General features: G+C 30.9%; 1 protein-coding gene across 30 annotated transcripts in view; it reads left to right on the plus strand.

Annotated features, from left to right (window-relative positions):
• Positions 1-27,496, plus strand: part of LOC129803441 (casein kinase I) — an 80,691-nt gene that overhangs the window by 47,499 nt on the left and 5,696 nt on the right. For 17 of the 30 annotated variants that reach the window (XM_055850240.1, XM_055850232.1, XM_055850187.1 and 14 more), the window contains exons 6-10: positions 3,027-3,141; positions 3,303-3,571; positions 7,236-7,406; positions 11,317-11,397; positions 22,556-22,662. In XM_055850240.1, the coding sequence (XP_055706215.1) occupies positions 3,027-3,141; positions 3,303-3,571; positions 7,236-7,406; positions 11,317-11,397; positions 22,556-22,662 (743 nt within the window). Of the gene's footprint in view, positions 1-3,026; positions 3,142-3,302; positions 3,572-7,235; positions 7,407-11,316; positions 11,398-16,813; positions 16,913-22,555; positions 22,663-27,496 lie in introns of all 30 variants that reach the window. The other 13 variants (XM_055850101.1, XM_055850077.1, XM_055850020.1 and 10 more) reach the window with 1 other exon arrangement.

Genomic DNA, 27,496 nt, shown 5'->3' on the forward strand with positions numbered 1-27,496 from the left:
ATAAGCACGTGTTTTATACAGCACGTTTATACGCGAATTTGGTGATATTTGTCCCAACACATGGGGAAAAGCATTTTCCAACAGGAAGATATTTAAAAAAAAAATCTACAAGTCTATTTGGAAATGCACCGGAAAAGTGGGAGGAAAATATTTTAATTCTGATGTATATTGCAGTAAAGAGTGCCATCCATCGTAATGCTTCTTAAAGTGGGTCATTTGAAAAATTTGAGATACATTGTAGTTCCTCAGAAAACATTAAAGTTATCCTTTATAACATTTTGTAATACAATAAAGAAAATGTATTTTACTTTATTGCTTCATTGCCAATTATATTTTTTGGTAAATCTCCAAAAAGTGTTTTTATATATTTTCAACGATACTATTCAAGCATGACTATGATTTATATATTAAAAGATAAATTTTATGTTTTATTACAAAAACTTTTAACTTTAAAGTTGGCAAAAAAAGAATTTTAAACCACAAAAAGACGGAATAGAATAGTTATTTTTGCCCTGATAAAGTACAAGGTCATTTTAAATTAATTTGACGTCAATTCCTGTCTTAAAATATATTTTTCTTTTTTTTTTTTTTAATAATACCAGTATTATAAGTAAAAGAAATTAACTACGGAAAACCAAAGAGTCGTAAAAACCAAGGACGATATGATAACTCCTTTTCGATAGTATCGATTGTCGATTATGAAAATTTTAAATGATAGTCACACTTTTTGTGGCTGTAGAAGTCCTTATCAACAGTCATATTCCTTTATGAATGGCACAACAAGCGGTCCAATAATGATTATAAAATTGTTATTCACTCAATTTACCCGATACAGTGGTGGAATGATAATAACTTTTCGACACTATCGAACCGATAGTATCGATAAATCTATATCTGTTAGATTAAGTGAATGTCGAATTTTTACGCATTGTTGGGCAATTCATTGTGGCATTCTTAAAAGATTGTGACTGTTGATAAATATCAATATTGGTTACAGGAAGTCCTGCTATCGTTTAAATTTTTCAGAATCAACAGTTGATAGTATCGAAAATAAGTTATCGTGTCACCCCAGATTTATCGATATTATCGATTAGATAGTATTGAAAAGTTATCATCCCACCCCAGGATTAGTAACTAGAAAATTTTATATAATTTTTAATTTTAATAGAAATATAAATTTTGGATCAATATATACTCGGAAAGGAAAGATTGTAAAGACTTTTTGTCAATAGTTTATAAAAAAGATATACTGTTGTATAAAATATGGAAAAAAAAAGTCTTCTGAAATTGATTAAAAAAAATTATCAGAGTTTTGAACAGAGTTCTGTTCGCTTGGCACGTAATCCCAAGAATTTTTGTGTTTGTGCACGGAGAGGCGACAATCAAGACTAGTGATTCCCAACTCCACAAATTTTACCCAAATAGAGACAGAAAAACATTCCTGCCTCCACCCAGATTTAAACTGGGACCTTTCGCTGTCTAGGCGAATGCTCTACTAACTGAGTTATGGGGGCATTGACTTTGATTGTTTTTGCCACTGATCTCAACCAATTGCTATGTGCACTTCGACTCGTTTGGACCGTTAAGACCCAGTACGAGCCTAAAAAACGGTATCATGCGTGCAATTGAACCAGCAGTTCTTGTTTTCCATGGAGAATTAATTTATTACGCTGTATAGGCGAATACTCTACCAACTGGGCTATGGACAATCAATTAATTCTCCATGGAAAATACAGGCTGCTGATTCAATTGTACGCATGATACCGTTTTTTATGCTCGTAATGAGTCAAAACGAGTTGAAGTGCACATGGCAATTGGATGAGATTAGTGGCAAAGACAATCAGAACCAGTGCCCCCATAGCTCAGTTGATAGAGCATTCGCCTAGATAGCGAAAGGCCTAGGTGGGTGGAGGCAGGAATTTTTTCCTGTCTCTATTTGGGTTAAATTTGTGGAGTTGGAAATCACTAGTAAAAATACATCCTTCTGAAAAAAAGTCAACAAAATCGCGTCGGTTGGCTACGTAACTTTCCCTTCAGTGTACTGATGAGAGGGGCTAAAAAAGCTATCGTCGAATTACCGCATTTTACTTTTAATTACACATTTTATTAAGTGTGACTACATTTGTTCGTTCGATAATCATTTTATTGATCCACTTTAGGATTTTTCCCAATAAATGTTTTCGGGGGTGTGGCTTATTTTTAATGGGCGGGATCTGTAAGATACTATTTTAATTATAATTGTTGAGGCAATTTGCTTAAGGAGTCTTAGAGTAATTATCAATAAAAAATGTTTCAAAGTTACTTGGGTTTGTCAGTAGGGGGCGTGTCTAATTAAGATTTATGGGCGGAGCTCATGCGTGATCTTCTAAATCTAAAAAAAAAATACCATTGAAATAAAATCGCAGTGAGTGAAAAAATGTCAAAACCTCAAAGATTTGCGGAATGCTTTAACTTAAAATTGTTTGTGTTTAGCGTTAAGCCCCGGTAATACCGAATGAGCGATATAATGTAAATTTAAAAATTATTTAAATTCAAAATTCAGAAAATCATGTAAAAGTTTATAAATTTATTTTTTAATTATTGGGGTGTGTTTTAGAAAATGTTACACTTACAATATTTATTTGGATTACGATTTGCTTTTCTATTTTTTATCGTTAAATCGGTTAAATGAAAAGTTTACGAATTTTTCAGATGACTCAGTATAAGCCCATTTGTCGCTTGGTCTTTTGTGTACATTTTATCCTTCTGTTCCGGGAGGATTTTACAGCACATAGATTGTAGATGATAGTAGAAAGTGGTGGTAAAAAATGGGTTTGCATGTTGCATTCAATTGTTGAGCTAAATTTTCCACATCTACACTGTAAAGGGTTATAGCTGCAGAAATAAATGTATATATGGATTTTCAAAGTCAATTTCATGCTATACAATGTATATAAAAAGGATTCTAGATATATGTATGTGAAAGCGTAAGAAAATTCAATCAATAACAAAGGTCTCTTTTTCTCTCTGAAATTTCTTTTCTACAGCTTCACCGGATTGAATATGTTCATGGGCGCCATTTAATCTATAGAGATGTAAAACCAGAGAATTTTCTGATTGGCAGAACATCAACAAAACGTGAAAAAATAATCCACATAATTGGTAAGTTTTTGCTCTCTGATTCTTCAGACCATTGCAAACATTATAATGTTTCTGTATTGCTTTATAATTGGATGACTTTTTTTTTATTAATTGATTGGTGGATGTTAACAAATTTGTGTTTAATTTATTTTATACATTTTTTTTGCATTTGTGTTATGTAGATTTTGGACTGGCCAAAGAGTATATCGACTTAGAGACAAATAAGCACATACCATATCGGGAACACAAATCGTTGACCGGAACTGCGAGATATATGTCGATAAATACACACATGGGTAGGGAACAATCCCGAAGAGATGACCTGGAAGCCTTAGGACATATGTTTATGTATTTTCTGCGAGGATCACTGCCGTGGCAAGGACTGAAAGCAGATACGCTCAAAGAACGATATCAAAAGATTGGAGACACGAAACGTGCTACTCCAATTGAGGTAAGTTTACAGAATATTCATTTTGAACGATATTGCAGGAATTTTATTTTCAAACATTTAAGGTCAAAAATGTTTCCTTATTGGTCCTTCTTACAAAAAAAAGCGATAAACTCGATTATTATCTAAAATTTTGGAAAATTCTATCTCAGATTGTACATATCACATATCCATGACATGTTTGGTTTTTTCATAATGATAAAAATTATAACAATTGAATATTCAAACATTGACGACGATGAGAAATTACTTCTAACTTGCTTTCATTTTTAACTCGATTTATTATTTATTAATTATTATGCATAAACAGCAATGAAAAACCTACTTTTTAGTTATGCAGAATATTCGATATAAATGCTATATCTCTAAAGGACTTTCGCCTTATTTACCACAGGTTCTTAACCGATTTGAACCGATTCATCAATCACTGAAATGATCCCCCAAAATAGTTTTAAGAGTAATAGAACTGATTTTCGGACAAAAATTGTTTATCGGTTCATAACCGGCTCATTGCTGGTTTATACGCAATTGGAATCGGTTCAGACTTGTCAAGAAATCCAAGACCTTTCCAACGAGCACAAATCTGATAGATCTGATATTATTTGGTTGAGAAATATACTCTCTAGAGCCTTTATTTTTACCTTTTAACGCTCTAACGGGTAAGACCGACGCCAGGCGGTCTTCACAAAAATCACATTTACGATAATAAAGGTTTTATTTATTTAAAAGTGCTATAGTGTCCTCGGTAATAGTCCTATAAACATCTCTTGAAAGTTTGAACTCATTTTGACTCTTTGTTTTGTTGCTATTCCCAGTTTTGTATGACAGATCAGAGAAAAAGCAACAAAAAATATTTATGCAAAAAAACTCATTTCCAATTTCCATAAAAATACCGATTTAAAGTTATCTGACTAAAATAAATTTATTTTTTACTGAAAGATATGTCATTCTACTTTATATATTTTATTTAAAAAATTTGAAAAAACTAAAAATGTGAATTTTAGAAGCAAAAAGAGTTTCAAAAAATTTTTATATTTTCTCACCTAGCGCCTAAACTAAAAGAGATAATGAAGAATGGATGGTTTTTTCGACTTTATTGGATCATAATTATCCTAGAAAACATTGTTTTAGAATTTTTTTCGCATATTAAAGAAAACACCGTTAGAGGGTTAATTTAACCTTTGACTTTGAAAAAAGTATTATTAAGTATGGTTCAATGGTATTTTAGTATAAAGACGAAATGTACGTCTGGTTTATCTGTAAAAAAACATGGTTCTGGAGGGGGAATGTTAGGGGCATGTTAATAGTCCTTGGATCGACTTATGGGGGGTCTCCTGAAATTCCCAAGTTTCTATATCTAACCGTTTGACCTACCTGCATATGTAGTACCATACGGTCGGACGGAGATACAGCGTGACATCATTTTCCAAAAATAGCCTGAAACACTAAAAATTCTGTCGAGAAAAGTGGTCTCTGGCGGTTGGAAGGTGGTAATTTTGGGGGGTTAAAAATCGAAAATATACTGCTCTCACTGTGAAGATCGAGCAGTAAAAATATATAGGTGAAGTGTGCCAAATTTCGACCAGCTTCTAATTTCTGCCACTTTGAGTGTAATTTCGGACATGCAAATAAATAAATTAACATTACGTATGTAATCTTCAAATAGTCAATGAAGTCATTTTGCTTTTAAATATTAATTTATTTTAGGATGTATTAACACAAAGACCGTTAAATTTTAGGTATAATTTAAATTGCGTTGTAAAAACTCAGTGTGGAAAGAGTCTTACAAAAAATGTGACAGATCGATTGTGTTTCTAGCAGTCTTGTGATTTGTGGTGAAGTGCAAAAGTTTTCCTTCGGTGTTTTTCATGAAAATTGATTAGTTTTCATTAAAGATTGTTTCTGTTTATGTTAATAGTGAATCAATCTTTAAATTTCGGATAAAATTTCCCAGCTGGATCCTATATTTCGCGTAAAAAAGTATATACTTTTTGAGCGTCTCTCCGGTGAGGTAGTGTTGCCTATTCCGGCAACATCTTTTCCTTTCCTAAATTTCTTATTCATTTAATGTTTTTTTTTTTCAATTTCTGAGTTCTACAATGTCCAGATAAAAAACAATCGCTTCTATGAAAAATATGATGTGGAAAAGGCATTGGAAGAGTTCAAGAAGGGCAAATTGCTACGGGAATCTGCGCGTTAATTTGAGATGCTACTATTCAGGTCTTCAGGACAAATTACACGGAAGATCTCAAGGCTTGTGGGTCATATAAACGTCTTAAACTAAATATTAAACTCGTTCCGTTTGACGTTTTGAAATTTTCTATCCGTTGTGTTACAAAAGGTGGCCAGAAAAAAGGTGGCCGTAATTTCACTCAAAGTGGCCGGAATACTACCCAAAGCAATGTCCATATTTTTATTAATTTTTCAATATTTTAGGAAGTGATTTAAAGAAAACAAAGATGCTAAACTAGTTTTCAAAGTTCCACACAACCCTCCCGAAAAAGAAGGAACAAAAAATATCAATATGAATTAAAAATATTGCATTTCAAACTTAGGACTTCAGTGCTTATATTCAACTATGCCGAAATTTGGCACACTTACCCTATGTCTTCTTTCATCTCGTTTAGGATTTTATGTGCTTGCTGTACCGTATATACCCAAGAAGAAATCAATTTTTGATCTATTTAAGATTTAAAAAAAAACAACTTGGTTTTTGTGCGTTATTGTAAAATAAATGAACAACCAAATTTAAAATAATTTTTACAAGTATAGTGCTAAATTTTACAGCATTTGGAACACTTTTAAAAAGCGACTTATCCGGAGAAACAGAATCCTTACAGAGTTATAATTCCTCAAAATCTTGAATAGTTTTTAATCTACTCTAAAAAAAAAGTTTTGTCGAGCAAACTAATAGATCTTGTTAAAATTTTGTCAAAAGAATGTTGCTTACCAATTTGACAAAACTTTTTCTCATATTTTTGTATCGAAAACATTCATTTGACAAAATTTTCTTGTTATTTTGACAAGATTTTTTTACATGTATATTTTTTATTAGATCTTTTAAAATAAATTATAGTTTTATTCTAAATTCTTTAGAAAGAGAATTAGGCGTGTGAGGCCTTTGTTTTATTAATTTTATGTGCTTTTTTGTGCTCTCCCCTGGAATCATGTAAAATATTTTGATGGCTAATTTATTAAAAGTATTTTTTGAATTGGGAAACCTTAGCATTTGAAAAAGAAGGATTGAATGAAATTGGTTTGCTAAATATCTTACGGTCCAGAAAAAAGTTCAGTGCCATTAAGTGGATAAATGTTTACAGGAAATTTTCCATTTATTGGCCAAAAAAAAATTATTCTAATCATTCTAATATGTTTTTTATCTTATAATGTAAGTGGACAATGCTATAATTGATTCAAGAATTTGCTGCCGTTTTGCTTAATGAGATCGATAGTGAAATCTATTGGCAGTAGCAATTCGCAATTTTGGAGATCGAATAAAAAATAAATGTCTAATTTTATAAATTCCACAATTTATGGAAATGCAGAAGACTTTATAGCCAATCTTTCTGAAAGTAGTAGGGTAGACCAATTTGGCAGCATTTGATAATAAAGGAAAAAAGATAGATTTTTCATCATAAAAAAAATCTTTGCAATATACTTATCTCAGGTGCTCTGTGACTGTCATCCAGAAGAATTTGCTACATACTTACGCTATGTCCGACGATTGGACTTTTTTGAGACGCCGGACTATGATTACTTGCGAAGACTGTTCCAGGAGCTTTTTGATCGGAAAGGCTACGAAGACGATGGGGAATTTGATTGGACGGGCAAAACAATGGTAAGTTCTCTTCCTCTTTCACTTCTTTCTCAGTGTTGTGCCTTATGTGAAATAATAAAATTTTCAGCATTTAGCATTGTCAATTGCATCTCTACTAGAGCATGCAATGTACGATTTATTTCATATAACAATTCTTCCTTTGTCTTTTTCTTTATTTAAAGATTTTATGATGAGTTTTTCTTGTGTGCGATTGAAGTGGGATAAAATTGGAAATAAGAGAGACAAATGAGAAACTTGAAAGAAATTTAAGAAAAAAAGAGATGAAGAAAAATTTGCAATGAAATCAAGAAATCAAAATTGCTGTCAATATCCGATGCACGCTCAAATTAATGTTCCGAGGTGTATTTTTTCTTATTGTTTGGAATTTCTTTGAAGATAGAAAATTCTTTTAAGTCTCCTTTGAGCAACAATAAAAAGAAAATTATTGTTTTTTTGGTATTATGTTTTGTTTTTTCTCTTTTAATTACCTTTTGTTTAGCCTGCAAATTTTTTTACTATGAGACAATTAAGGAATGCACCTCCATCGAATATTGTTAAAACGAAATCTGACAAGGTGATTTTGAGTTGTTGTTTTTTTTTAAATACTTTAGTACATATTTGAAATTGCTTCTATTGTTTTTATGTTCATTTAGAGAAATTCTATGGAGAAATATTGAGAGAAACTTCCATAGATTAGTTTCCTGTTGGGTAAATTGCCGTGTTGATTGAAGATTAGAGAGACTTATGATCTTATGTGGTTTGCTATTTTACAGAATAGATACCCCCCCCCCCCCTCCCCCCTATAATACTGAAGTTGTGAAATATTGATTAATTTATCAAGAAAATATACAGTGGCGACAAGATAAATAGCACACCTTCAGAGATTTTCCTATTTTGATATTTTATAATACAATATCAATCTTTATACCTGATCATGCTTTATTTTTTAGAAAATATAATGCCTATTATAAATAAAAATGATAATTATTTAATATTTGTGTCTGTTAAAACCATGTGTTTTCGACATTTTATGAATTTAGGTATAATTCGTGCTGCAAATTTAAATAGGACACTTTCATTTTCTCTGAAAATAATACTTGAAATTTACGTTTATTTTAAAATTCATTATATTTCTGTATTTTTGATCATTTATAGGCATTAATGCCACAAATTTTTGTAAAATAAAGTTATGAGAACTGAAAAATCATATAAATAGAGCCTTTAGTGCAGATGTACAGCTTTTAAGTAAAAGAATTTAGGATAACTAATTTTTTTTGTAAATTATATTGTTCAAGGAAGATAACCATCAATTCAATAATTTTTTATGATCAAACTTACAAATCACGCAAAAACTCGAAAATTTCCAGAAAGAATTACGATTTCTATAGAAGATTCTGCCATTGTTCTTATAGTAAAACTGAATTTATTTGCCGTCGTGCCGAAAATAAAGAAACAAATTAAACAAAATTTGAAAAAGTAACTGATGTGAGCATTACTGAAAGCCAATTATGTAAAAATACCCGGTTTAGAAGTGTTTCCAGACGTGCAGAATTAGTATCCACACGAAACCGTACCTGTTGTTTGTTTTTTTTGTGAAAGAGCATATGCATAAGGACCTGTAATTCTGGAATATTATTTGAACAGATATTTTCCTGTTTAATATCACAGGATATGACATAATAAAATATTATATGTCACAAAAGTCAAAAATTTTGTCCTTGATACATAACTAAGAACGTAAAACTTAGCGGAGGTAATTTTATAGTATGGGGTTACATTTTACGAAGTGACGTATTGAGCCCAAACAGAAGTAGATTTTGATTCTCCAATAGTGTCTTGGATAAAAGGTAAATGGAACTCTATTTGCACAAAAAGTCGTTGAAGTTCGAAGAAATCAAATTCAATTTCGAATTTTCATACTAAATTTTCGAATAAGGTGGGGAAAATTTATCAAATATCACACTAGAAAGCTGGCAAAAGAGTTACTCAGTGATTATGGAGTGGTTTAATACTGGGGCAAGAACAGTAAACGTCGTTGTTCTGTTTTTTCCCTCACAACAATGTGAAGACCGTCACATTTTGACGCTTGAGCACTTCGAAATCGAACAGGATGTAACTTCCTCCACCTTGCGAAAGTATTAAGAAGTAAGAAAGTCTCTTTTTTGGATCTTCAAATAGATTTTCGAATTTTTCAAGATCTACTTCTGTACGGAAAGATTGCCTGTTAATGGAATATCAGGCAATATAAAGCAATTTACTGACAAGGACATCTTTGAACAAGACATGTACTTCAAAATCGAAAAGAATTTGCTTTTGGTTTTAATTTTTTTTCCAAGCTAATAATCCCAAACACACTGCCAAGAGTTTTAAAAAGTGGTTCAATCAGAACAAAATTGACCTTTTGGAATGGCCAGGACGATATAGGGACCTCAATTCTGTTGAATTTAAAGGAAAAGATTGACCAGAAGATAAATCTCACGAATATGACTAATTTGGAATAGTTTTAAGCAGATATCCACACTACATGAAATACAATCAAATTAGAATAGTTCCAAATCCTGATTTCCTTAATAATCCTTCGTTGTCAAGCGCTTATTTTTTCCAAAAGTTACTTAACTGAATACTAATTAATCCAAATTTAATTTTTGAATACATTTCGTAAGTTATTAATTGCAGTAGAAGCCAAAAACTATCACTTCTTATAGAGTGTGCTATTTATATTTTCCCCTTAATAGGGTAAATTAAGCTAATTCAAAACCTGCTCCAAATGGAAATTTTTCGCTTTTCCAAATGGAAACGTCATTGTTTTCATGATAAATACAGTACTAAATTATTGTATTTTTTTTTCTATATCACAGTTTCATTATTTAGTTAATTTTGCTCCAAATAAAGCGGAAATTTATTCATATTCACAAATTTTAATTTGATAATTTCTCAAAAAATTAAAAGTGTACATTTTCACCATCGAATTTTTCATCGATAGACCATGTTTTTCATTAAAAAATACAATAAGGGGACTGTTGTTTGTTCATTTTGTTTAACATTTATGTCTTATTTGTGGCTAATTTTAGTTAAATTAAGTGCTAATCTTTATTGTTAACGGTGCGTGAAGTTTTCAAATGAAATAATTACCTATTTCGTGAACAAAAAGGGTTTTTTTCTGAAGAGTCTGCAAATACTTCAATAGGAAACCCCGGAAATAGGGATTTTTTGGAGAGATTTTCTTATTATTTAAGATGGGAAAGGAGAAAAGACCAGGAATAAGAACAAATCCTGCACTCAAGAGCAACTCAACAAGGTTTTGGAAGCCTTTCGTCGCGGTTTCACTTACACTGTTTGTCTCCAATTAGAAACTTTCCCTTGTCTCCATTTGGATTAATATGTTTCCAATAGAAGCATTTTACGCTCGCGTATTTTTCTTGTATTTAAGAAGTTTTCAAATTATATCTAAAGAATTTTCCATAATCAGTAACATTTTAGAAGAGTCATGGAGCAAATTTATGTAATTCTCTTCAGAAAAAAATATGAACTTAAGGTGTTGATTCTTCTGTCAAAGTTAAAGCGTCTGGAAATGGTTTTGAATTAGGACATTTACCCTATGTGCCATTTCAAGAATTTTCTTTACTGTACTAAATTTCTTGACAGAACTTATAGGTTTTTTCTTCATATTCAAAATGTAATTATACACAAGTTCATTTATTATTATTAGTTTCATCATTTAAAAGCATAATTTTCCCAAAAATAAGGCATACATTACAGTATCCGAAACTGTGCTATTTATCTTGTCGCCACTGTATGTGGACTTTGAAATTTATCATCAATATTAGAACTGCATTTTATAGCTTTTGATGATAATAATTTAAATTTTGAAATTCTAATTCATTCATTTAATGAATTATTCTAGCAATAAATTTATTGTTCTCTTTAACAGTCGACACCTGTTAATTCCCTACAAACGGGTCATGAAGTGGTTGTGTCTCCAAACCGTGACAGACATACTCCTGTGAATAAGGTAAGACCTAATCCGTTTTATATTTTTATTCACACATTTTGTTATTCTTTCTTTCGCGTAGACACACTTTTGTGCACACACAGATTTTCTTTTTAATTTGATAAAATTATAATATACTCAATTACAAGCAACATGTACCTCATTCTGAGAAAATTTAAGAGTCTCACAAAGTTTGGGAGATATGTCAAAGAAAAAAGAAGAAGTTGTATACTTGAGTTGACATTGGTTAAATGTTGCAGAAATTTATAATAAGAGCGTAATGAGCTTATATAAAAATTGATATTGAACTTTAGGAATGGGACTTATCATATTTTGGAGATCCCGAATTTGATATGGATGACTGCATACTAATACCAAAGGTCAGAAGGGAATATATAATTCTTATTGCGTGAATATTGTATGACAAAAAAAAATGCGCTATAGAGTAAAATAAATTAGGTAAATTATTTACTTGACGCTAATAAAGTAACATTCTGGCCTGTGCTGCGCCGCACCAGCGTATTTGGGACTTTTACTGTGTATAGAGCAAAAAAAACAGAAAGAATTATGCTAAAGCTTCATTCGTGTAGCACTTTTTTTCATGTATACACTCTATCACTCTCTAATGATATGCTGTGTTGATTGAGAGATAAAGCAAGTTTATTACATAATTTTCACACTGTAGAAGGTGCACTCCTAGCTAAAATTTAAAAAGTGGCATTATTTAGCGAAAAGAGGGATGAAGAATGCGCAAAATTTTGGAATTATCCAACAGCTGGAGAAATTATTAAATTTTCTTGCATATAAAGACTATAAAGAAAGTTTTGTGCAGCTCATGAAAGATGAGTTACGAAAATTTTATCACTATTATCTCATGATTCTTGAAGTAAACTTTATTATTTTGTAACTAGGGTAATCTCGATGAAAAGAAAAATGTGTATAATCTCAAAGAAGAACAATGTATAACATTTTGAACAGGGAAAAAAACAAGTTTCAAGTCAAAATTTCATGAAATTCAATATGATAACTTCAATGAAACTTTATTATAAACTTTGCTATCAATTTTAATTAAATATCAATTTTCAAATTGTCTGAAAATAAATGCATGCTTTTGGAAATATTCAAGGCAATTACGACATTAAAGGATAGTTTTTAACAGGATCGATGCATCTATATTTTCAACTTCTACAATTTATTTCCCATTCTTCGAATCATCAGATCAATATTGCTTATTAGCGATGTTAATAGCATTTTTGTTTTAATCTAAGACAAGGATGCGTTAATATAGATTTATACCAGCTCCCGAAATTTTTCATGAGATCTTTGAAATAGGATACCTTTGAAATTGGGCTTTTTTCTCCTATTTTCAAAACCAATTGAGGGTTATCGTAATGCAATTTAGCTTTACAATTGGTTTGTCGAGCTGAATTATATAATGATAAAGAACAGTTGCATTTCAAAATAGGAGAAAAAAGACCGATTTCAAAGGTGCTTCAATTGAACGGTGCCCCAATTCCTCCCATTTCTTAATAAGTAATTACTGTTTTTTCCTAAAAAATTGATAAATGAATATCTAGAATCTCACCTCTTAAGAGAGATAGATATGGACAATTTTCAGGCTTGAAAACCGTTTTATTGTACACAGTCCTGTCTTGATATTTTTAGGTCTTTTTTGGTCTTTTTTTTCTGGACTGAAGTATATCATTAAGTCGAAATTCATTTATATACAAATACAAACTTTGAGAAAAGTCATCGTTATGCCTTTAGAACAGAATGTCCTTCCGGAGATCGTTGGTGTTATTAAATAAAATACAAAAAATGCAAAGCTTTGTAGGGTCTTTTTTTAGTAGGCCTTTGTTGGGCTTTTAGGTTTCTTTTTGGTTTTTTTTTCTCGACTGAAGTATATCATTAAGTCGAAAATCAAGTATATACAAATACAAACTTTGAGAAAAGTCATCGTTATGCCTTTAGAACAGAATGTCCTTCCGGAGATCGTTGGTGTTATTAAATAAAATACAAAAAATGCAAAGCTTTTTAGAGAAATTTTATAACATTTGCGCTCGCATCTCAGGAGGGCTGTTTCGAAAATGTGATTCTATAGCCGTGGTATTGCTATTTGAGCTCACGACAACGTCAAAAGTCACATATTTCAGATTTCTGACAATTCAAATGACAATCCTTTTATTAAAGAGATCAATCAAGATTTGCTATGCAGAATGTTAGTCTGGAGGTTTTACTGCCTAACTTTGCAACAGTCGAAAATTTTAACAGAATTTTGCCTTAAAACAAGTGATAATGCAGAGACAATTAGTAATAGGTGAACGGTGAACCTTTTGCGTTTAATTATTATTGATTAAAATGTAGAAGATATATTCGGTAATGATTTCTTCGAAATCCTTCGAAATCTTCTATAAAAGAGATGACTAAGTGTCCCAAATTTTCGGAATGTTCGAACTCACGAGATAGAGCTCTTCGTGAATTATCTTTTCGCGTATTTATTTTTTCCATAAAATTTACTTCCCTTTTTCTTTCTGTTTATGTTATGTTAACTTCTGTTTTTTGTTACAATGTAAGTGGCTTATACGATCAGTGATTCAGAAGCTTTCTGCCGTTTTGCCTGATGAGATCGGTTGTAAAGTCGGTCAGCAATCGCAAAATAGGAGATTGAATAAATTAATTGAATTGAATTGCATTGAATTGAATTTCCCAAATTTAAGCAAATCTTAGAAATAGGTCAACAAAGTGATTTAAATTCGATGTCGAAAATATTTTCGGTCACATCTATCTATGGACGATATGTTTGCATGGACTCCCTATAAATCTAAAACGTATCCGAAAATGAAAGGTCATTATTATTATCCTTTTCATTGAGTAACCCTTCCAGAGAGAGCAATATACTCACTCTATTTTTACATGACTAAAAATTTTCATCTTCTGTCGAAAACCGAGTTTGAGAACTTATACGAAAATGTCTTTGAATCATTCCTTATAACGGGTTTTCAAGGTCAAAAAGTTAAAAAAAAGCTCTATAGAGTGAATTTCTCAAATGATTGAGATAAGTTTTGGGTTCATTGAACAGCTCTAAATATCCCTAAGAAATCTGAAGCAATTGGTTATTAACAGATAATTAGTTTTTGATTAAAATTAATATGTATTATTCCTATATATATTGTTGTTTTCGGCAATGTTTTAGATGATCTACCGGTTGAAATTGGTCATGAATTATTAAAAATCAAAAGTCATAAGCACGATGCTATTCTTGCGATGTAGACTTCTAGGCAAACTATTAATCTAGACTAGACAAATATTGCCAAAATATAATGGGGTTATACGGTTATATGCTTTGCTGTATTTCTTTTCTTAATAATCTTACAAAATTGTTTCAAATTGAAGATTTTAGATTTTATTAATGAAATCAAAATGCAACCCTTTCTTTTTTAAAACTTTCTTTTTTTTGTATTGTGATGTCCAAAAGAAGAAGAGTGCGAGAGAATGGGATAGACTTAAAGAAAAAGGTTTAAGAAAGAAAGGGATGTGAACTTTACTTATTGACACACGAAAAATGAAAAATTCCTGTTCAAAATGGTGAGCCGAGATCATTAGATTTATTTGACTACTAAGCCTTAATTTTTAATAGTTGTTATAATTGAGGAGCTCTGAGCAAAAAACGCTAATTTAATAGGGAAATACATACGACTTAGAGTTTTTTTTTGCTCTGAGCGCCTCAATTATTGGTTTGCGTATACCTAAGTTAAAGATATTATAAGGTAAGTGTGCCGAATTTCGGCCAGCTTGTAATTCCGGCCACCTTTTTTGTTCCTCCAATTTCCATGAATTTTTAGTTTTCACATACTCTAGAGATTATGCAATGCAAAATAATAACAAAAAATATAACTCTGACAAATGAGATGACGTGACAAAGACATTGGAAGAATTCCCGAAGGGTATGGAACTATGAGAATGAAAGTGGCCGAAATAGGGCACCAAAGCTATGTCTACATTTTTATTCATTTTAAAATGTATTAAGAATGATTTTAAAGTAAATAGAGACGATGAACTTTCTACGAGGTTCTAAGCAACACTCCTTAAGTAGAAGGAATGAAAATAATCAATTTCTATTAAAAATATTATATTTAAAACTTGAGACTTTGGCGCTTGCATGACACTATGCCGAAATTTAGCACACTTACCCTAAGTTGTTTTTATTGCTTATTGAATTTTATATTTTTGAGTAACTAACGCTTTCAGTTTTCACTAAAAATATTATCTCTCATTAAAACTTATATAATTTTGAAAATTTCAAAGTGTAAAAAACGCTTAGATTTTTTGTTATAGAAAATACTCTTTTGCTCTAAAAGTAAATGATCCTCTCGGAATTAAAAGGCCAGATAATGTTACTTTGTAATTCCTTTAGCGCTATAAATTTGTATCCTACTCGTAAGCAAATATTCCATCCGTGTCTCCAAATAATAAATTTTAAATTGTCCAAGTAACATTGCTGTATGCGTAGTGTGGAGATTATACAGTTCCTTTTGGCTGCAATAGAGTCGACCATATATCGCTGATCTCTCACTTAAGATCTCATTAGAGTTAATTAAGATCAATTGAAGACATTAAACGTGTGGTCTTTAAAGTTTAGGTATAGTACACATTTTGTTTGATAATGTAGTTCAAGTGTATGCTCTAAATGTATTTTTTTCGTGGTCGTCTTTGAAGAATGATGCGAAATGGGGAAGAAGAAGGGGAAGAAATTGTAGACCACTCTGCGCTAGAATTATCCAAATTGCTAATATAATGTTTTGCTTGAATGTTGGGGAGAGAAATAAAACATTGTAAGATAACAGGAAGTGATATTACACTTCTTTTATGTATGACTATCATGTTCTCAGAAGAGAGTTACACTTTGATATGATTTGACACATTTATTATAGGAGTAAATGTAGTGCAGGATTTCCTGCAGTTATTACGTTTGTTTTAGTATACAATACAGTATAATATAGTTTTTTGTTTTGGAATAATTTTTTTTTTGATATTACTTGAGTGAAGTTTTTCTTATTGACACGAAGAATATTTAAAAAAAAATTGATATACTAACCAATGAATTTGTTTTGTGTTCTTTTTTTTCTTTCTTTTTTATATACTTTCATTTTTTGATTGTTGCGTGCCTGTTTTGCCAAAAAAAAATATCATGTTTGCTACTACTACCACTACTGACTACTACTACTACTTCTGCCCCCATTCATCATCGTCACAATTGCGCGTGCTGTGCAATTATCATCTCTATCATGGAATTCGGCAACCTGCTGCATTTTCTTTGTGTTTTGTGATTTTGTTTATATTTAAAATTGTGTTATCACAAATCTATATCATGGGCCTAAAACAAAACTGTGTTATGGTGATGATTGTGCCATCATGTTAAAAAAAAAACAAAACTTAGACAAACGCTAAGGGGAATGTTGCTGCATGGACCGATGTTCCTAAGACTGGCGTGACTTTGGGCAATCTCACACCGGCTGATCGACATGGTTCAGTTCAGGTACGTTATCTTGATTGTGTTTACTAACAAATTATCATTTTGATGGGGTTGTCATTTGGAAAGGTCCTGTCTTTCTGTATTCTAGAAAGGCGTACATAAGGGCAGACTTTCCATTATTTTTTTGCTATTATATGTGAATGATACACACAATACTAACAGAGATGCGAAAGTTTTTGGTCTTGTTGGACTTTTGTTTATTGTGGACAAGATTTTTGTTCGTCTACTAAAACTCTGGAAAGTCATACAAAAAAAAAGAAAGATTATTTTTGAGACTATTTTTAGCCACAAATCCATTGTATAAAAGTTTTTTCTTCTATTCTCTTGTTTCTTGGTTATAGTGTTTGAAATAAAAAGAAAGAAATCAAGGCAAGAAATCTAATTGAAACTGATTGATACTAACAACTAATAAACATTTTTCTCACATACTTCTTTTTGTTTTTTGTGTACTACTCACTCTATTCTCTTATAACTCCTTCCATTCAATTGGATTATTTTTGGCGTAAATTTAGCATTCCTAGTACATATACAATTAGTAACGATTGTAGAAGATTATTTTTCTCTTTTACCTCTTGCGTATAAATAAAAAGAATAGAGTATAATTGTTATGGCTTTTTTTTCATCTTTCGTGTATTTTGAGATGTTGCAAAATGATTTTTGCTTTTTGAGCAACTCAAACACATACACTGTATCATATTTCTCTGTACAATCTATTTTTGGGATTGGTTTTATTTACATTAAAACAGAAATTGTTTTTAATTTGCAATTTTTTTTCAATCAAATAAACAAGTATTTAATTATTTATTTTTTTAATTTAGAACAAAAAGTTGTTTGGATTGAAATTTGATGACGATATTTTTGTACAATTTTGACCTCCGCCAAAGATAGGCCATTAAAAATATTCAGTGGAGTGTATATTGTGATGTGTGCTATATTTGTATAACTAATTTTGATGTACATTGTGATTAATATTGTAAATATTTTTCTTTTTTTGAAAATCATCCAAATAACATGTGAATGTAATCTAAATAATAAACCAAAGAATGTTCAACACTAAGCAACAAATGTTTTTGATTTTGAAATTAAAATAGGCAAGTTTGAATATTTAATTGTAACAAATTTCTGGATAATTATTTTTCTGACACTATTTTCTGAGATACAAAATATTATTTATCCATCTGATCATTCCAACTAAATTAATTATCCCTTTAATACAAATTTGACTACTTTTGTAAGATATTTAAATTATTTGTGATTTTTTTTTAAAATACCAAGTTCGTAAAGCTAAAAATAGACACAGGGATTGGATTAGGGATCAGCTCGAAAAATGAAGATTGATGTCAATACACTCAGAATTCAGCCAAAAATTTGGAGGATTAGGCTGATCTTCTAAATTCGTGTGGTCTAGTGAAATTACGGGAATTAGGCGACATAAGCGCCAGTGCTGAAAATAAAAAGCTTCTCTTTGGGTGTTTTTGGGTACTTTTCGAAATGTCAATTGAATGAAAAAACATGGAGAGTAATGGTACGCAATGTCGTAAAATTTTAAAATTCATTAAGATAGGAATAATGGGAAGGTTAGAGTACTCCTGGCCTATATGAAAAATGCATTAATATTTCATTTAGGAAGTATTTTAGCAATCAATGTGGGCAAATCAAATTTTTCGAGCTGAGTATTCTCGTGGATCAGCCTGTGTCTATTTTCGGCATAAGACTCCCATATTTGATGGATTTTCCACTGATTTTAGAAAACAAGAATAGAAATTTTTGGTTTTATTTTAATTCGTTACTTTTAAACACAAGAGGACATTAGAAACCTACGAACCCGGTCCTGGGGAGCCTACACATCTTTTCAGGAAACTTTCGAGAAAGTCAGGAAACTCATGGGGAACACAAATATTTTTTCGGGGAAGAACTAACACTTTGCAATCAAAGAGAAAATTCGCATGGTTCGAAAGTTCATTGTGTACGAAAAATGCCTACATTCCCCTATATAGGGTAAAATGAGGTAATTTGGAACCATTTACAATTTGGGACATTTGAGATTTTATCACTGTTTCAGATGAGTAAAGAGAAAACAAAGACAGGAAAATAGAAGAAAAAGACGTTTAAGAAGAAAAAGAACAGATTTCTTCCTTTTGAATCTCTAAAACACTGAGAAAATCTCAAATGTCCTAAATTGTAAATGGTTTTAAATTATCCCATTTTACCCTATATACTTTCCCTTAAAAATAGTCTAATAGCGCCATTGGCAGAAGTCTTACGGACTTGGGATGATCATTTTAGTAGAAGATATACCCTGAAAAAAGTGCTTGTAAAAATCTTGTTGCTCCACACAGAAAAGTATTAGGATTTCTGGCTATCCCTGTCTCCATAGGAATCGTTGGAATATCTCGATTTTTCGATCAGGAATAATCTTTATTGTCCTATTTGATTATTCTCTACAGAAAGTATACCGGCATATAATCCTTATGGCCAGCGCAAAATAACTTTTGTTTTTAAACATGTTTTAAAATCTGCCAAAGAGAGTGAGCGAGATGACTAGATATGGATCTCATCAACTCTAATCGAAATGTCAAAAACATGTTTACATAACAAAAGTTATTGTGAGTTGGTCATTATACCCAGAGCACAATAACTTTTGTTTGTAAACGTGTTTTCAAAATTTCCTGTGAGAAAGAGCGAGATGGCTAGATCTACATTTCATTCACTTTCACTGAAATGTCAAAAACATGTTTACAAAACAAAAGTTATTGTGCGTTGAGCATTATGCCCAGCGCACAATAACTTGATTTTAAACATATTTTTGACATTTCAATGGGAGTGAGTGAGATCTAGATCTAGTCATCTCACTCATTCTCATAGGAAATTTTGAAAACATGTTTACAAACAAAAATCATTGTGCGCTTGTCATTACACAGATGAAAATATTTTGTAAAAATGTTCGTTAATGTTTGTGAATTCCTATTGGGAACTCACTAAATGCTCGTAAATCGTATAACCCACAGGAAAGTTAATTAAAAATTGTAATTTTTCACAAACATTACTTATAAAAAGATTACTTGACAAACATTGCTAGTTCTTTTATAGGTTTTTGTTCGTACATTTTTGTTTTTCTGATAAAACTTTACAGCAAATGACAAACTTTTTGTGTGATTACGAACATTTACAAACAAGTGTTTGTAAGAGAACAGAAAATGGAAAGAACAAATGAAGAAATACAAGTTGAAGACAGTACAAACATTTACAAATTCTTTAATGGGTTATGCGACTTATGCCCAGCGTACAATAAGTTTTGTTTGTAAACATGTTTTCGGAGTTTCCTGTGAGTGGGAGTGAGATCTAGATCTAGTCATCTCGCTCACTCTCATAGGCAATTTTGAAAACATATTTACAAAACAGAAGTCATTGTGCGTTATGCCTCACGAGCATTTCGTAAGTCTTCAATAGGAATTTACAAACATTTACGAACAAGTCACTCAATAAGGGTCATGAAAATCATAATTACGATTAAAATCATAATACAATATTCCAAATTGACACAGTTGGTACTGTTAGGGTGCAATCTACTTAAAATTCACGATAGAATTGTACCGTGTGTAAATGGTTTTTAAAGTTATAATTTGATATTTACTTATCTCAACATTTTATAAATACATTATATACTGTAAGTGGTTTATACTATCAGTGACTCAGGAGTTTTCTGCTGTTTTGCCCAATTAGATCAGTAATAAAGACGGTCGGCATTCGTAATAATAAAGATTGAATAAATAAATTAATCGAAGTTCATTTTACGAGAAAGAAGTAATGATGAAATAATAATAATAATAATAATAATAATAATAATAATAATAATAATATAATAATGAAATAGCAAACTATGTGTTTCCAGCGCCATCAGTTGAGAAAATAAAATAAAAATCATATTTGGCATACTTTTACAAGAATCTTTTTGAATAATCTCTGTGCATTCGGTTCTTATAAGATATTTTGTTAAAAAAATAAGATTTTACAAGAAATCCTCATGGCTATAAGGGTGGCCAAACATCTTGTTACTTTTCCATATTAATAAACTTTATTTTGAAGATATTAAAATTGAAAAAAAAACTAAACAGAATTTAAAAAAAAAATCAAACAAACTTGTGTATTTTAATTTTTACAATTTCTACATTTTACAATTTGTCAGTAGTTTTGTTGCTCAGTGTAATTCAAATGTGAAACTAAAAAATATATAATATAAAAAAAAATCTTCCTAGAACGAAATATTAAGGCAAAGTTTTTGGTTGTATACTATACAGACTGTCTTATTTTTGGGCTTTTCTCTTCTACTATTTTCTCTTGATTTGTTCTACATATTTTCAAGGTATTTCCCATTATACAATAACTTAAAAAACATTTGTGAAATTTACAAATACACTTTTATAAATTAATTATAGCAAATATATAGTGCGTTCTTTGTTTGTAGTTATTGATTTGAGCATAATTGCGAATAACGGAATGGCAAGTAATGATTTGTTTAAGTTTTTATAGTTAGTAATATGTAATCTGTTAGGAACAGAAATCAAATGAATGCTGTATGCGCCTATTGATTGGGAATAATTTTTATTTTGCTTCTGTAGGATGATAAAGTTGTTTGTATCAACAAATTTCCAATGGTAATATAGATAAAAAAAAATAGCTTTTAGCTAAAGGAGAATGTTTAGGACTTAGTAGTTGTGTGTTTTCTGGCTACATATATTTACGAAGTAAATGCATAACACACAAATTATTTTGTTTACATTGTAAATGAAAAAGAAAACATATTTTGGATATGAAAGATATTTGTATTTTGCTTTTGGATTTTTCTTTCGCAGCATCGGAATGAAAAATTAAAAGCAAGACTTTCTTACCATCGATTACCACAATTAGCCTCTGGTTTACCTCTAATCGTAACTACGGTCAGTTGCAGCAAGTTGGCAAAATCTATCTTTAAATTGTGTGAAAGTGTACTCACTATTGTCTTTTCTTCCTTTCTATCTGCAATTTTATTTTCTCCAAAACGATCAAAAATCTATCTCTTATATTCTTATCTTAATACAAACACACCAGGTTGATTGCACTAATAAATTGGATTAATTCACAAAATATACTGCAATCATAACTAATTCAGATAGAATGCAAATTTTACACAACAAAAGAAGTTTTTTTTTACAGAACACCACGAGCTATTGCTTAATATGGAGTGAGGGAAAAATGGTCCTATTGTGCAAAAACATAAAACCATTATCGCTTTATTTTATCCATATTGTGTTTGCCATGCAGTAGTTATACGATAAAACTCCATGAAAACTCGCACAAATATGCTCACACTCTTTTTTTTTTGTTAAAAAATATATATATTGGAACTACACTACACAAATACACAGTATCTGCAAAAAAAAATATCACTCTGCAGCAAATCAAACATAAAATATGATAATTTTATTCTCAATAGATGTTCGTTATTTCCAACAAGAGTAAAAATGCTCCACACTTTATAATTTTATTTCTCAATTAAATGATTTTTTCGTGATAACGTTTTAATTTAATAAGTCTATGGTATTAACTAGTGATATATGGTTTAGTTATTGAGTTAATCTGTAGCATGGATGATGTTTACCTTTACAGGTGGTGAGCTCAACAAATGGTGAATTAAATAATGATGATCCTACGGCAGGACATTCAAATACTCCAATCACTCAACAACCTGAAGTGGAATTAGTTGATGAGACAAAGTAAGTTATTGTTTTTTTATCCATTTGATCCTATTTGTCGATTTGCACACAGAAACTGGAACTGAATCTCTATAATTGTACTGATTCATTACTCGATTAATATAAATAGGTTTTCAAGATCTCTGAAACTTTGATATTCAAAACATTCAAAATGACAGCTGCAAGTAAATTCCCAATGCACAATAATGCCGAAAGCACAATAACTTTTGTTTGTAAACATGTTTTCAAAATTTCACATGTGAATGAGCGAGATGACTAGATCTTTGTTTCATTCGCTCTCATTGAAATGTCAAAAACAAGGTTACACAACAAAAGTTATTGTGCGTTGAGCATAACTTTTATTTGTAAACATATTTTCAAAATTTCCTATGGGAGAGAGCGAGATGACTAGATCTACATTTCTTTCACTCTCATAGGAAATTTTGAAAACATGTTTACAAACAAAAATTATTATGCGCGGGGCATATAATTCCCAGCGCACAATAACTTTTGTTTGTAAATATGTTTTCAACGTTTCCTATGAGAGTAAGCGAGATAACTAGATTTAGATTTCTCTCACTCTCAATGAAATGTCAAAAACATGTTTAAAAATAAAAAATATTGTGTGTTGGGCATAATTCAAAAGTTTTTGAATTCAAAAGGATACTTTTTTTTGCATTTTAGCTTTTTAAGGACGAGAAGGTCAAAAATCCGGGTCCGAAAAAAAATCATTTTTTCCTGGCTTTAGAAGAGCAAAACGAAGCTTTAAATCCAGTAGGGAAAAATTTGTTTTTGGGTCACCGGTGACCCAATCGTCCTTAAAGGGTTAAAGAATCTTTCTTTTGACAATTGAGCTCAGAGCAAAAAAACGCTATTTTAACAGGGAAATGCATACGACTTAGAGTTTTTTTTTTCTCCGAGCGCTTCAATTAGCATTACAAATATTTGGTTTGTTTAAAATTATTTTCGTCTGGACGCATTGCTTACTTCATTATGAATTATTCAGGAGGACTACCTGTTTGTTTTGATGTACATGTAGATACTTTTTCCTTGATCTTTGATTTTTCGGTTTTGAATATAGCATTCTGTAGAACGTATGGCCTATTCGACACATGCCAACCCAGTCGGCGACCATAACCCATCAATCCTGATCCTTTATTCATCCCTATTATCCCTATTATTTTTAAACTAATAGGGATTAAAAATTAAATTTTTATTTATCGGGTTGAAAAGATTTAGGTTATGCAACATTTTTTAAGAGGATTTCGCAGAATGTTCCTATTCTCTTATTAGAAGCTGTATTGTGAGTTACGTTAAGGTTCTGAAAACGATTCCTACTGCTTTAAGATAAATACTTTTAAAGCAGAAGTGTATCATTTTTTTTTTCAAAAAGCAAGACTTTTGGTAACGTTCACATATACTTGGACTTGTATCTACCAGGGCAATGGAAAAATCAATATTTTTGTTCCAGTGAACACAATTTTTGATAAACAGAAATTTCCCAGAATTGTACTCAATTATCTGATACGACCTTTCATGGAAAATACTCTGAAATATTTTACTGAATTTTGGTGACTTTTGAAGGTTGCATAACGTGGAATCATCTTCCTGGAAGCAATTGAAATTCGTTCCATATAATTCTAATTTCAACTTTTCTGTTTTCAAGTGAAAGAGCTTTGCAATAAGAGATTTTTCTGTATACTGAAAAGCTTTCTTAAAAAATAATCTGTGCAATTTTATTGGAAAAAATATTGGTGATATCAAAAACTAAAGTGCTTCATGGGAAATGTGGATTAGGGTTTGTTCTTGAAAATCAGAGCAAAATTTTCGATCGATAAAAGGTGAGAATGACTGCAATAGTGCTTGAGATAGTACAAGGAAAAATGTGTATGTGACACGAAATGCTCGCTCATTTTGAGTGGGGCATTTTTATCTTATCGTTGTATGTGCACAGATAAGGAAGGAAAACCTCAAATGTGATCTTTGTCATATAAATATTTTTTGTATGTGTCAAATACACCTGTAAATAGTCATTCTAAATTGAATTTCGATAAGAAATTGATATGCCCTTGGATAGTTAACAGTGGGTTTAACAAATTGGTGATTTATTTGGGACACTTTCTCATCTATGGTATTTTTTTTAAAGATATTAATTTAATGGAAACCTTCGTTTATATTCGTTAATGTAAAATTTTTGATGTGTTTTTGACGAAAATTCATCAAAAAAAAAAACTTTGCAATTTACATTAGGGAGTTAAATTTTAAGATATAGGGTAAGTGTGCCAAATTCCGGCCAGCTTGCAATTCCGGCCGCCTTTTTTGTTCCTCAAATTCCCATGAATTTTTAGTTTTTGCATACTCTAGAGATTATACAATGCAAAAGAATAACAAAAAATGTAGGTTCGACATACGAGATGATGGGAAAAACACATTTGAAGAATTCCCGAAGGGCAAGAACTATGAGAATGAGGGTGGCCGAAATAGGGCACCAATGCTATGTCTACATTTTTGTACATTTTAAAATGTATTAAGAATGATTTTAAAGTAAATAAAGACGATAAAATTTCTACATGGTTCTAAGCAAAACTCCTTAAGTAGAAGGACTGAAAAAAAATCAATTTCTATTAAAGATATTACAATTCAAACTTGAGACTTTGGCGCTTGCATGCAACTATGCCGAAATTTGGCACACTTACCCTATCTGAAAATTACACAGAAAAAGATATTTCGTAAAATTGTTCGTAAATATTTGTGTACCACATTAAATCACATTAAAATTGTAATGTGTCTGATATCGGGGTTAAGTAATTTCCAGTTATAATGGCTCGGGCACACCTTTTAGATCAGGAAAATTTCATGAAATCGAAATTCAAATCCCTTTCTTTCTCATATGTTTTGCAAAATGTCTATCTCATTCTGTCGCACTCTTCTTCTTCTCTTAAACATCACTCCAAATTCAATTTAGCTCAATCGAATTTGGTATGCGAAAGAATGAGATAGTCGTATGCAAAACATGTGAGAAAGAAGGGGATCTAAATTTCGACTTCATGAAATTTTCCTGATCTAAAAGGTGTACCGGAGCCATAAATAATAGTTTTAAGTGACGTCTAATTTAAGTATTATGTCCATTCAAAATTTATTATATATTTATTTATTTTTTAATAATAATTCAATATTGATTAATAATAGAGCAACACAATTAGGGTCAAAGGAACGTCTATTGACACTTTAAGAACTTTCGTAACTTTCCTGACTGATATCTTCTATTATATTAAATTTTTTTGTGTTTAAATATTAACTTATATCAACTTATTAGTTTGACTACCGTTCAGTATCATTCACTTTTCTCAAAATGTTTGAAAAACTAAAAAAAACTGTATTTTTTAAGATCATGACTAAATGCCATATCTATTGACACTTTCGGTATCTATTGACACACGAAATTTGAACACCTATTGGACACTTTTTCTTTACACCTTTGATTGAGATTTTGGCTGAAAACTTCCTTATTGCACTGGATGACTCCATCTGGGGGACTGCCAACCAGGGAATCTATTAAATCTCCATCCAGAATGCCCCGTCCTTCCGTAAGAAACTCTTCCTCACAGAGATTTCTGTAAATCTTATGTCCCTTCACAGCAGCCATTCTCGTGATGATAAACTTCTCTATCCTCATAATCTTACATTGTATTCCTTACAGGATGCAATGGGCAGCTTTTAGATTTATAAAACTTGACACTCTCCTTAAGAATTCTCTCTCAACAGCTTATAGACAATACTATTTCCATTGGGGCATCTCTGGTGCAGTCGAAATTTTTGTCACACATTAGATTTCTGCAGTGCTAGAGCTGTAGGAAGTTCTACTATAAAAATATCACCAGTGGCAACTCACCAACAAACATTCTTAGTCTTTTTTGCGCACAAACACTTAACTTGTTAGTAATTTCACTATTTCTTTCACAAAAATGCACCAACTTTGTTTACTTTTATTCATTCTTCTTATTCTTCTTCATCAAGCTGATACAAAAGTCGGCAATCTGTACCTGTCAATAGACGTTGAAATCGACGATTTTGTCTCGGTTTATTGACACTGTAATTAAATTCATTTTAATTAAAATAAATTGATGCAAATTGTGTATTAAATTAAAATTTAGTTATTTTTTGACTGTTATGCAACAGATATACGTTCATTTTATTAAAAAAAAAAAATAGAAAAAAATTATTTTTGTAAAAGCTTCTTTCTTACACTTTTTCATAAGAATCTTGAAATTTCTCCACGTCGACAATTGAAATTGCTTAAACCTTTTTAAAACCTTCTTAAATTCGCAGAACAGTTCTAGAAAAGGGTAGGTTAAAGGAAAGCAGGTCAGATTATATGAATTTCACTAGATATAAACAATTTATTAAATAAATTTCAATATTTTGATGAGAGTGTCAATAGGGGTTCCCTGTCGAACAGACGTTCCTTTCACCCTAGTATTATAATGTGGAAGCTCTAGAATAAGATGCACCTATAAATTTTACTATGTGTGCAACTAGAAGTGCTCTGTTGACAATAATAATTCACGTCCACTTGTGAAATTTGCTCCAGTACAGTATACACTGTTGGATATGTGATGTTTCAGGAAATTTATATGATATTTACTATACATTAGTCTAAGATTGAACTGGTGGTAGTTATTTGTTCACGCACTTTCCGCGGTATTATAGCATTTCATTATTAAACTTAGTGAAAATTCATAGATTTTAACTTTATAGTTGTCCATTAATTTGTCTCGAAGACGTGAGCTAAAATTATTTCTGTACAAAATGTAGATTTTGAAAATGTACAGATTTTACAAACTTTTTTGTGGGT

This window comes from Phlebotomus papatasi, chromosome 1 (assembly GCF_024763615.1).
Source record: "Phlebotomus papatasi isolate M1 chromosome 1, Ppap_2.1, whole genome shotgun sequence".
Taxonomy (NCBI): Eukaryota; Metazoa; Arthropoda; class Insecta; order Diptera; family Psychodidae; genus Phlebotomus; species Phlebotomus papatasi.